Genomic DNA, 12135 nt, shown 5'->3' with positions numbered 1-12135 from the left:
GTCTTTTGTTGCTCCTGTCCCAGCTTTTTTGAAATGTGTTGCAGACATCCATTTCAAAATGAGCAAATATTTGCACAAAAACAAAAAAAATCTATCAATTTGAACATTAAATATCTTGTCTTTGTGGTGTATTCAACTGAATATGAGTTGAAGAGGATCTGCAAATCATTGTATTCTGTTTTTATTTACATTTCACACAACCTCCCAAATTCATTGGAATTGGGGTTGCACATTGAATTTTGTCTTCTCCTCTTTCAAAGGAATTCCCAACAGGGAGATTCCCTCTACACCACTCTGACTTCACAACTCCAGCGTATGCCTGCGCTAGAGAGCCAGCTGGGACTGCGCGGTTGCCCTTCATAAAGACTGTGGTACATTTGTGTTTAACATGGACTGACCTCAGATAATATATTGAGGAAGGATTCCAACAGTTCAGCTGCTCTGAGGCAAAACAGACAGTCCAACGATTGCTAGTATGTAGGCATGTGTTCAGTGCATGTGTGCCCTTCTGCAGGAGTGACATAATATAAGCCAGGATTAATGGCTGTTTCTCTTAGTCTGTCTCGCAGAGTTTCACAACACACGATGAAAGCAGATCAGTGTGTAGGCCTGCTAATCGCCCAGATTCCCTCAGATTACAAACCACAATTCTCTTTTAAGCTGGAGCGTGGCTTCTGAAAGTTTCTTAGTCAGAGTCCTGAAGAAAATGTGTTGGCTGCCAACGCTCATGAAAATCTTAATACCCAGTAGACATATGGCCTCAACTCATTAGATGTTGCACTCAAAATTCAGAAGGCATAATGGTTTTATGGTTGCTGTTTTGTGATTTAATACTTCATGGCAGTTGGTGGCCAGCAACATACCGTGAGAAATTGGGTGTTAAGAGACCAGCTTTGAATAGCATTTTTAAGTGAATTCATTTGTCACTTGCTATAATCTCAGTGGGTGGTGAGACTGGGAGGTCCTGCATTACACCTGTGAATATGTGCATGTTGTGTGTGCATGTAATTGAAATAGAGCTTGTTTGGAAAGAAAGGAAGTGCAAGCAGAGCAGGTCTGCCTGAGCTCATAAACTTTAACTGCTCTCCATGATAGTTGCCCTGTGTGTTGTGATCAATGTGAGGATATATATATATATATATCAAATCAAATCAAATCAATTTAATTTATATAGCGCCAAATCACAACAAACAGTTGCCCCAAGGCGCTTTATATTGTAAGGCAAAAGCCATACAGTAATTACAGAAAAACCCCAACGGTCAAAACGACCCCCTATGAGCAAGCACTTGGCGACAGTGGGAAGGAAAAACTCCCTTTTAACAGGAAGAAACCTCCAGCAGAACCAGGCTCAGGGAGGGGCAGTCTTCTGCTGGGACTGGTTGGGGCTGAGGGAGAGAACCAGGAAAAAGACATGCTGTGGAGGGGAGCAGAGATCAATAACTAATGATTAAATGCAGAGTGGTGCATACAGAGCAAAAAGAGGTGAATAAAAAGAAACAGTGCATCATGGGAACCCCCCAGCAGTCTAAGTCTATAGCAGCATAACTAAGGGATGGTTCAGAGTCACCTGATCCAACCCTAACTATAAGCTTTAGCAAAAAGGAAAGTTTTAAGCCTAATCTTAAAAGTAGAGAGGGTGTCTGTCTCCCTGATCTGAATTGGGAGCTGGTTCCACAGGAGAGGAGCCTGAAAGCTGAAGGCTCTGCCTCCCATTCTACTCTTACAAACCCTAGGAACTACAAGTAAGCCTGCAGTCTGAGAGCGAAGCGCTCTATTGGGGTGATATGGTACTACGAGGTCCCTAAGATAAGATGGGACCTGATTATTCAAAACCTTATAAGTAAGAAGAATTTTAAATTCTATTCTAGAATTAACAGGAAGCCAATGAAGAGAGGCCAATATGGGTGAGATATGCTCTCTCCTTCTAGTCCCCGTTAGTACTCTAGCTGCAGCATTTTGAAATAACTGAAGGCTTTTTAGGGAACTTTTAGGACAACCTGATAATAATGAATTACAATAGTCCAGCCTAGAGGAAATAAATGCATGAATTAGTTTTTCAGCATCACTCTGAGACAACACCTTTCTAATTTTAAAGATATTGCGTAAATGCAAAAAAGCAGTCCTACATATTTGTTTAATATGCGCTTTGAATGACATATCCTGATCAAAAATTACTCCAAGATTTCGCACAGTATTACTAGAGGTCAGGGTAATGCCATCCAGAGTAAGGATCTGATTAGACACCATGTTTCTAAGATTTGTGGGGCCAAGTACAATAACTTCAGTCTTATCTGAGTTTAAAAGCAGGAAATTAGAGGTCATCCATGTCTTTATGTCTGTAAGACAATCCTGCAGTTTAGCTAATTGGTGTGTGTCCTCTGGCTTCATGGATAGATAAAGCTGGGTATCATCTGCGTAACAATGAAAATTTAAGCAATACCGTCTAATAATACTGCCTAAGGGAAGCATGTATAAAGTGAATAAAATTGGTCCTAGCACAGAACCTTGTGGAACTCCATAATTAACTTCAAGAAAAGTTTTTATTCAACTTTTTAAAATTATATATCTATACAACTTAATTTACTCAGGAAGGCAAATTATATAAAAGTATATAACTTACCTTCCTGAGTTGAATAAAAGCTTTTTCTGGCAGTTGAGCTGACATATTTTTTATATATATATATATATATATATTATATACATATATTTGCGTTTTTAAGTTGAATCACCCTGATACTTTTTACAGTGCAATGGTGAATTTTCTCACCATAATTTGTTCAAAAAGGGTAAGAAATGAGCAAAGGTTGAGCCTAGTGTGCTTCCTATGGTCAGTTTTATCAAAGAGGCAACAAAAAACACACAGTGTGCTTCAGCTGATTAACAGCATTGGTGTGACCGAAAATATTATATGGCTTTACCAGAAATGGCTCGTGGCCAAGATGGGCCAGTGAATGATAGTGACAGTGATGATGAATTCGTATGGTATGGAGATAGCACCTAAACGTAATGATTAAAGTGAGACTGAGAATTGGGACACAAGTTCTTGTAATTATTGGACAATAGGGCATTTTGTTACCAAAGATGCCTTGAATGGATATGGAGAATTTTGCAGGAAAATGGGTGTATGGAGCACTTTGAAGACAAATCAATTATTGTTTGTATTAAAAAAAACATTCTAATAAAGTTAGATTTCCATGAATTAGCACATCAATTGTCTGTTTTATGAGTTGTTTAGTATATCAAAGGATTTCGAGTTAATGAGTTTCAGCTAATAAGCTAATTAAAACATGATTTTCTCAAAACAATAAAAATGGATATGGAGCTTTTTGCATAATGTGTATTTATAAGCACTCATTAGGAGCACTGGGAGTTATAACCCCCAAATTGGAAGAGTGGCTCCAGCAGATTCCAGGCACAGAGGTCTCTATCGAGAAGAGTGCAGTCCTAGGGACAACTAAGATACAACACCGAACCCATAATGTTGGGGAACAAACTGTTACTTACAGAACTTTGAGGTGGGGGAGACCTTGGAACGTGTGACCTGAGATATACCTCAGCTGATTTCCTGAGATACGCCTAGGAGAGAAAATAAAGAAAGAGACAGAGAGTGAGAGGAAATACTGGCAAGGAAAAAATATAAAAGTGAACAGTGAAATAAGCACAAAAAGTCACAAGTCACACAAGAGTAGTTTTATTTTTGCTTTATTCTATGTTTTTGGATTGTGTTCTTATATGATTTCATCCTTGGGTTCCTGCTGTGGGGTTACTGTTGGGGCAATATGCAAATAACATCGCACTCCCTTCAGTGCGGTTGCTGTTGGCCCCAAAAACACACTCTGAAACATTAACCAATCCTAAGAGCTCTGATGAGTGAGTAAAGACTAAATCAAATGCGACTGAGATTGGGTCAATAAGTGCACCATGGAAATACGTTCACATGTCTGCATGTATGCAGTGAGTAAAGTATAAGTGGTGCATACAGGTGCGTGCACATACGGGCCCGTGCACATATGTGTGCATGCAGTATGAATGCATGCACTATTTTCCATGTCCTTCAGGTAAATTGGGCCTGTTCGGAGGGGCCTTGAGGACAGCAAGAGATGGAGAGAGAGAAACCACACACATGCACACAAGCAATCCAATCAGTTTGTTTATCAAACACAGCACCTAATGGTCATTTGTGAGTGTGTATAAGATGTCCAAATAAATAACATTCAGTCCAGCCGAGTAGCTCTCAAGGTCATGAGCTGGAAGCATAGTTTAAACACAGATTTGGTCTTCACAGCTCGAGACCACCCACTTCTATTAAACACTCACACACACGCGGCTAAAAATTATTCTTTGGCGGCGCCGTCCTCACACCATGCTCCACAGGTGACATTAGCCTGACAAATCAGCCTCGTGCTCAGAACTCTGCCTCTTCTGCCAGGATATTGACATATTGATCCAGAGAGCCGGCTGCCTTGCCAAGCTGCGGTCAAACAGCAGATGGGACTGGACATGAGCAATCTGATAGTCATGTCAACATGCCTTCTTATTATTGTGCAGTGGCAAAACCACATAACCCCACCCTCGCCTGCCAAATCTCACACTCAGGCCAGTTTAGACCTCTTGCAGAGTGCGCTGTCTGAGATGCGTGCACAAACAGAAGCGTGTGCACAAACAGGATTGTTGTTTGTCCATCTGATTGTGGTGTCACTTTTACATTTCTCAAAACTGCCGCCATATTGTGTGATTGAGTCAAGAAATGTCTCAGTATATTCACAGAGGTAATTACAGTGACTGAGAGAGGCCACAATACTTCCAAATTAAGACAATACTTGCAAATGCAGGTCCTTCAGGTTTCTGCCTGGAGTACTTTTACTGACGGACCATTCAGGTCACCGTCGCACTCTGTTGTCTTTGGGCTACAGCATATACCTGGTTGGCGAAGGTGAGTAAATTGATATATTTATTTTATTGATGATTGTCAGAGTGTTCCATGATGGAACACTCTAATTTGTTGTTTAGCATCGACATACAAATACACTGTAAAATTTTTACATACTGTCTTGAACGCAATGTGAGCACGACACCCGCTTATACCCACCTGCCTCACTTTACTTTGCAGCCAATCACATAGCCACTGATTCACGACAGGCCAAGGACCACCCACATGGGGGCCAGCCTAGACTCAGGAATTAAAAATCTGGACTCTTTGTCCAAACGTTGCATGTCGTTTGTTCGCAGACCCCAGCGCTGCTAGATGACTCTCTGTTATCAGTGTCGACACCTTTACTCACCACATAAAACAATTGATTTTTTTTTCTTAAGCACACGGTCAGTCAGTAAAAAGTCCTCTGCACAGAAACCTTTTTTTGTGTTGCAGGTGCTTACGCTGTGCTGTGGGTATTTGCAACATATCTGTTTTTGCACGTTGTGTGAATTTGCAGCAGACATGTTGTTAAATTAATTTGTTACATGCGCAGTGCTACTATAGCTAACCTAAAAGTTAGCTTTGATAACTGAAAAGTTAACTGTGGTAACGCTAAACTGTTAAAATATTTGGCTACCGTTATGAATTTAATTAGCTTTGGGTTTGTTGTTGTTTGTTTGTTTGTTTGTTTGTTTGACAAAAACAGACGCAAAGAACTGAACTTTTAATATTTTAAAGCATAATAGAGGTTCCCAAAAAAATTTTGGCAAAGGCTATACGCCCAACCGTTGGGCAAATAAATATAATGTCTTACCTTATTCTCCCAACCGTTTGGGCAGATAAGTCATACATTGAACATTACATGCACAACCGTTGGGCAGATAAATATAATATCTTATCTTATTCACCCAACCATGGTCGTGTATTTGACATGTTTTGTGCATCTAAACTATGTTTTTTACTCCACGTTTTAAGGCTCTATTGTGGCGTATGTTTGACATTTAATGTCTTTAATTACTGCAAAAACACAGCAATGGATGAAAACAGACAAACTTCATAAGTATTTTGAACGGAAGCCTGTTAACAACGACAAAATAGTTTTTGAACAAAATGCTGCTGGTTGGCTGTAAGATGGTATTAGTTTGACACAGTTCCCTGGGTGTGATGAGCCAAACAGAACCACTTTAGATCACAGCTCCTCTGCGGGCTGCGAACCCTCCCGCAGCCGGCGAGAAAATATCCGCCTTTTTTCCCTCCCGCGTTGAAACCGGAAGTGAACTTACAAGCGCGCTCATTGGTCGGTTGTGGTTAGGCGTATATGCTCGCGAATTTACTTTATTGACCCAACGGTTGGGTGTATAGCCACTCTCAAAAATTTTAGCATGCCAAGATCAGATGATGATGATCAAGCTATACATAATTAAATTAACAAATTAAGTCAACCAGTATATTTTGTGCAACATGTAGTTCATTCACAGTACAGAAATGATTAAACTCCTAAGAAATACTAGGTAATAAAAACATACATGAAAAATAATTTCAGTAATCTATAATGTATTTACTCTTCAAGTCTGACTTCTTAAGGTGATGCTGTTTGCCTTCACGTGATGCAATTTTACTTATTGCATTAATGTATAAGCTCCAAAAGGAAGAAACATATATAGAGTTTACAAACATTTTGGTTTTTAATCTTTATTTTTAAAAAAATGTTGAAAGGTGAATGAAGTCAGTGGAACTAAATTTATTGGACGTCATCTGTCTGCTCATAGTTTTAATGTTAGTTGAAAAGCTGATCCTAGGGTTAACATCTTTCAGAAATGAAAATAAAGGACGCCCACCATGGCTCCTCAGGGCCACTACCACCACCCAAGGAGTGGTATATTTAATTTTGAAAAAAGCATTTAGTCATACTTAAAGCTTTAAGTGCTTTATTAACACGAAACTGTTAATGATAATCTGTGCTGTCACTGAAGTGTGCAATAATAAACAGAAATATTAATGAAAACAGACCAATAATTTTAATCTTTAAAGTGAGGGCATTTTTACTTTAAGAGGACATAAAAAATAAAAATACTTGTTTGCGTACAGTTTGCTTTTTACCCATTGCCACTTACACCGTCAAGCCAGGGGTTCGACTCTTCCCACTCACATCTGTACATTTGCTAATGTTTTTGCTTCTTTGGATGTGGTGGAGTTTCAGGTGTAGACGTGCCAGGCAACTAGGCAACCCATGACAGGACCAGAAAGGTGGGCACACGGAGATGCAGACATGGAAATCTGAGGTCTATCCACTGTACCTCACATCGGGTCCTCGCTACAGGACCCGACTTGAGGTACAGAGATGACATTGGCAGCCCTTAATATTTCCTGTATTTTATTTTATTCATTATGCAGTTTTGATGAGTGTGTGTGGGACATTTATGAAAATACGGAACAATTTGATTCAATACTGGACGCAACATTTAATTGTCAAATAAAGGACAATTCTGCACTTTAACACTGCAAAAACTGATATCTAAGAAAGTAAAAAAAAAAAAAAAAAAAAAAACTTGTTTAAAGAAAATTTGACTTAATTTTTGTCTAAATAGAAAAATAATCTTGTCAAGCACTTTTTACATAAGAAAAAATGTCTTAATTTTGGAAAATGGATCTCACTTTTTAATAAGTTTTGTCCAGCTAATATTAAGCTGTATTTAACCAGTAACAAGGAAAGCCAATGGATTTCAAATCATCCAAGCAAAGGAACAAGATTGTTTTCCTTTTTTTTAAGACAGAGGCCAATCTTATAATAAGAATTCTGTCTCGTTTTCAGGCACATTTGGATTATTCAGTGCCTAGACATTTTGCTAGTTTTGAGAATTCTAACCAAGTAAATTTTTCTTACCCCATTGGCAGATTTGATTTTTTTTAATTTGGCTAGATATTGGATTATTTGGCTTACTTTGAGAGGGGCAGTTTTTGCAGTGAAGGGACAGGTGGCAACCCTAGTTCAGACTCCGCTCAATGCAGCTGATTGTGTAGATTGTGTTTGTCATTTTGTAGTATGTTATTACAAACACCAGGAATAATACAGCTTGTTGTGTGATGAAACAGATCACATCTCTGCTGCAATATTTGCACTTAGCAAAACTCTCGTTGGATTTCATGTTGTACGCTAACGGCATTAGCACTTTGCGCAGATGTTAGTAGTTTCACCCATTTGATCCACTTAATGCATGATTACTGAGAAAATAAGTGGCTCATAACTTTTAATGTCCACACCAAAGTAAAATGTCAACTGTTTTGGAGCCAGCCTCAAGTGCCAGTCAAGGAACTGCAATGTTTTTTCAAAGTATACCGCTTGAATACAATCCATGTGTGTTGAATGCCACATCGCAAGCAACATGTTGGATTGATAATTCTTATTGCAAAATGAAGGGATATGTGTATAAAAGCGGAGCTTGATCTGGTTATTTGATGACATAGAGTGACTCCAATAGGAGCCTTGTATACTGCCCGTTTGCTGCCCCTCGGAGGACAATACGTCTGCTACTTCAATAATATTTCAGTTTCTGCTGCTGCACAAGGTGGTCACTAGGGACCTCTTCAATAGTTACTTTTCCAGAGGTAACTGTTTCACTCGTCCTTGTTGAGGTCCTGACACCAGTAAAACAGATCTAAGCCTCTCTCTGCAAAGACTCTTAAGTGCCTTCTTTTGGTTCCTGCTAAAACACAATGATTAGTTACAGACGCACTAGACTGAAAAAAAGAGACATACGTAGGTAGCACTGAAGAAAAACAAAAACCTCCTCTCTGGGGGAACAAGAAAGGCAAATAATTTAGAGTTTTAGAAAACAAACACTGTAGTTAGGGCCGTGGTATGATGTGCATCTCCGACTGCCAACCAGCCTTTCTCTATTAGCTGCACCATTGCAGCCAAAACAGCTTTCAAATGGAATCATGCTTTGAGCCGACTTCATTTGTCAAAAGGATAATTATGTTGAAAGTGAGGATGGATATTAAAAAAAATAAAAGACGCGTTCAGACGTCCTTGATAGACATCAACAGAACATCAATAGTTGACCAAGTGTTTCCATCATATCAGTGTGTACATGTGTGTGTAAATGATTGTACGTATGACTGAATGCTCCGCACTTAGCCTCCTAGTCGTTCCACATCAATCTCGCGCTAATGAAAGGCGCCTTGCTCTTGTCAAACCATGGCTCCAAGTGTTCTTTCTTTTAATTTGATTTGGGGATGGTTAAAATTTTTCTTGGCCCGTGGATAGCATAGATAAAAATTCCACTTCTGCATAATTCATCCCTTGAAGTGAATCGTAGATAAAACAACAGAAATTACTCTAGTGCAGAGAAGGAGTGGGATGGATGGGTGGAGGAAGGGGGAACTTGTAACCAAGGTGAGACCACCCTGCTATCAGCAGAGATCAGTAGGCGCTTTACCAAAGCATGCCAACTGCTGATTATCACATGTATCACCATGTATCATTGACTCCTGATAATAAACAAAAAGAGAGGTATAAAGGCTCGCACCACGATATTCTGGAGTGTTATCTGAGGGAGTGGTGGAACATGACGGTGGCAGCACAACTGGGCTGGATGATGATGAAAGAGATTAACACACCTTATCAGAAAGAGGGCAGTTTGTGTGCGTGTAAGTACATCAGTGTTTCTCAGACTGTGGGCGCACAGACGTCGCAGAGCTTCCACGGATGATTGGGGCCCTGGGGGCGGCATGCACACAAAGTAATATGCAACACAATTCAAATGAAGCAGAGTCCTGTGTACACAATAAAAAAAAGAGGGCTATTCATCTCATTGTCCAAAGATTTGATGATGCAAACTCTATCCTGATGACACTTAAAGCTACAGTGTATAGGCTCTAGTGGTGAGGTTACAGATTAAATTGTGCCGTTGCTGGTTACAATTTTGTTTCCCGTCATTTTATCGTGTTCTGGCAATGGGAGTTCATACTCCTTTGGTTTCTCTACTGATATGATCCTCCGTTTCACAAATATGAGGGTTCTCAAACGTGTTATCCTGCATGTGCAACCACTGGCCTGTGTATAGGGGAGCAAATGTTTATTCATGTTCTTTTTTTTTCAGTCTTCCAGCCATGCTGCAAAAGGCGAATGTTTCATGATGTCAACATGGCGGTGCAACATGGTGGCCTCCGTGACAGGGGCCCACTTCCATGTAGGTATAAAGGGCTCATTCTACGCTGATGAAAACACACTGATTCATTGTTACAGGAAATTTTAAACTAAAATGAACAGATCGCCATGAATGCTGCTTCCCATTTCTTCTAGTAAACACTCCTCAGTCCTACACACTATAGGCAAACCCTATGATCATTGCCCCCAACCTCCCAGGTTGAGTACCAGGGGTATGGAATTTTAAAAATAAATGCTCCAGGAGTTTGGCAATATTATCTCAGTAATATGTGTTGTTCTTGTTGACATTTTCAGTAATATTACTAAGGAGTGATAAATATTTAAATTATTTTTTTCCCCTTTTTGGCTTCCAAAGGATTTGAGAAGCACTGACCTGCACGTACATCCACATGTATGACCTTTGTCATCCCTGTTCCATCAATAGAAATGTTACCCCTCCCCCTGTTCAGAGGTTCACCCTGAGGGCCAACCACTTAACCTTGTGTTAACCCCTGAATTACTGAAGTAAAATATAGACGTCCAAAACTGTCATGTGTCACGGTGGGAGGGGAATGCTGCCAACAAAAATAAGGAGAATTTATTGCTAATTTTAATTACCTTACATATACTCACAGCTGTTTGGCCCACCTGGAGTACAGTCATATAACAAATATTGCTGAAGAGGAGGGTGTCAGATTGTCTAAATGTCACTGTTTTATTACAGCATGCAGCTCCATATTCTACACGCATTGCCTTAAAGCAGCATTAATGCATAGAGTCAGGTCCATAAGTATTTAAACTGTGGCACAAATTTTGAAGTTTTGTCTCTATATACCACCACAGTGGAGTCGAAACAAAGACTGTCAGCTTTGATTTAAAGGGAAAAATGTCACATTAATAGTTTAGGAATTAAAGCCAATTTTATTCCCAGTTCCTCTATTTTCAAAAGCCATAAATAAGAGGACAAGCAGAATGTAAGTAGCAAGGGAAGCCACCAAGACACCAATGATGACATTCAAAGAGTTACAGGCAGTTACTGTGGCTGAAACTGAAGTGCCACGTGGCACAGAGGCAAATTTTCTTAAAAAGATGTGAAATTTCAGCAACAGTTTGCCAGAAGGTACATGGGGGACTCAAGCCAAGATTTGATCTCTTTTCTTCCTCTATGTAGCTGTGAAGTTTCTCCAGTCACAGCCACAGAAGTCTATAATTCCTTCTGAGTTTGCATCTGTGTCTTGGTGGCTTCCCTCACTAGTTAGTTTAGTTATTTCACAGTCACTTACTTTTGAGAACTTCGTGCTCCAGACAGATTTATCATACAGATTCATACTGTTTGTGTTTCTGAATGATTTATTTAAATAAAATCTTGGAAATGCTCATGTATCTATGCCCTGACTTCTCGAAAGAAAACTGCCTGTAAAAGTGATTATCTTAACATCCATCCATCCACCCATTTTCTATACCTGCTTATTCCAATTAAGGGTCATGGTGGGGGTGGAACCTCTCCCAGCAGTATTAGTCCCATATTTATTGTGTCCAATTACTTATGGCCACTGAAAAATGGGGGCCAGTATAAATATGGCTCTATTTTATGTGGTTAATGTGATATTTTGGGAGAACATTAAAGCTAATAGGCAGCGCGGTGGATTAGTGGTTAGGACTGTTGCCTCACAGCAAGAAGGTCATGGGATCAATTCCCACCTGTGGCTTTTCTGTGTGGAGTTTGCATGTTCTCCCTGTGTTTGCATGGGTTCCCTCCGGGTATTCCAGCTTCCTCCCGCATCCAAGGATATGCAGGTTAGGTGGATTGGAAACTTTAAATTGTCCGTAGGTGTGTGTGCAGGTGTAAATGTCTTTGTTTGTCTACATGTGGCCCTGTGACAGACTGGTGTCCTGTCCAGGCTGTGCCCCGCCTCATGCTCTATGACTGCTGGGATAGGCTCCAGCCCCCCGCGAGCCTTAATTGGAGTAAGCGGTTGGAGTGTGTCTGTGTATGTGTGTGTGGTGGTGCACAGAGGAACAAATCATAAAAATGTTGTCACTTTCCAAATAGTTACGGCTTTGTTTTTTT

General features: G+C 40.0%; 1 protein-coding gene across 1 annotated transcript in view; it reads right to left on the bottom strand.

Moving 5' to 3' along the window:
• The window catches only part of LOC117512436 (leucine-rich repeat-containing G-protein coupled receptor 6), a 148279-nt gene that overhangs the window by 55421 nt on the left and 80723 nt on the right, over positions 1-12135 (bottom strand). Inside the window, exon 3 of the mRNA XM_034172508.1 lies at positions 3505-3576. Coding sequence (XP_034028399.1) covers positions 3505-3576 — 72 coding nt within the window. The remainder of the gene's footprint in view (positions 1-3504; positions 3577-12135) is intronic.

This window comes from Thalassophryne amazonica, chromosome 6, assembly GCF_902500255.1.
Source record: "Thalassophryne amazonica chromosome 6, fThaAma1.1, whole genome shotgun sequence".
Lineage (NCBI taxonomy): Eukaryota > Metazoa > Chordata > Actinopteri > Batrachoidiformes > Batrachoididae > Thalassophryne > Thalassophryne amazonica.
This window is presented reverse-complemented; position numbering and strand designations above follow the sequence as displayed.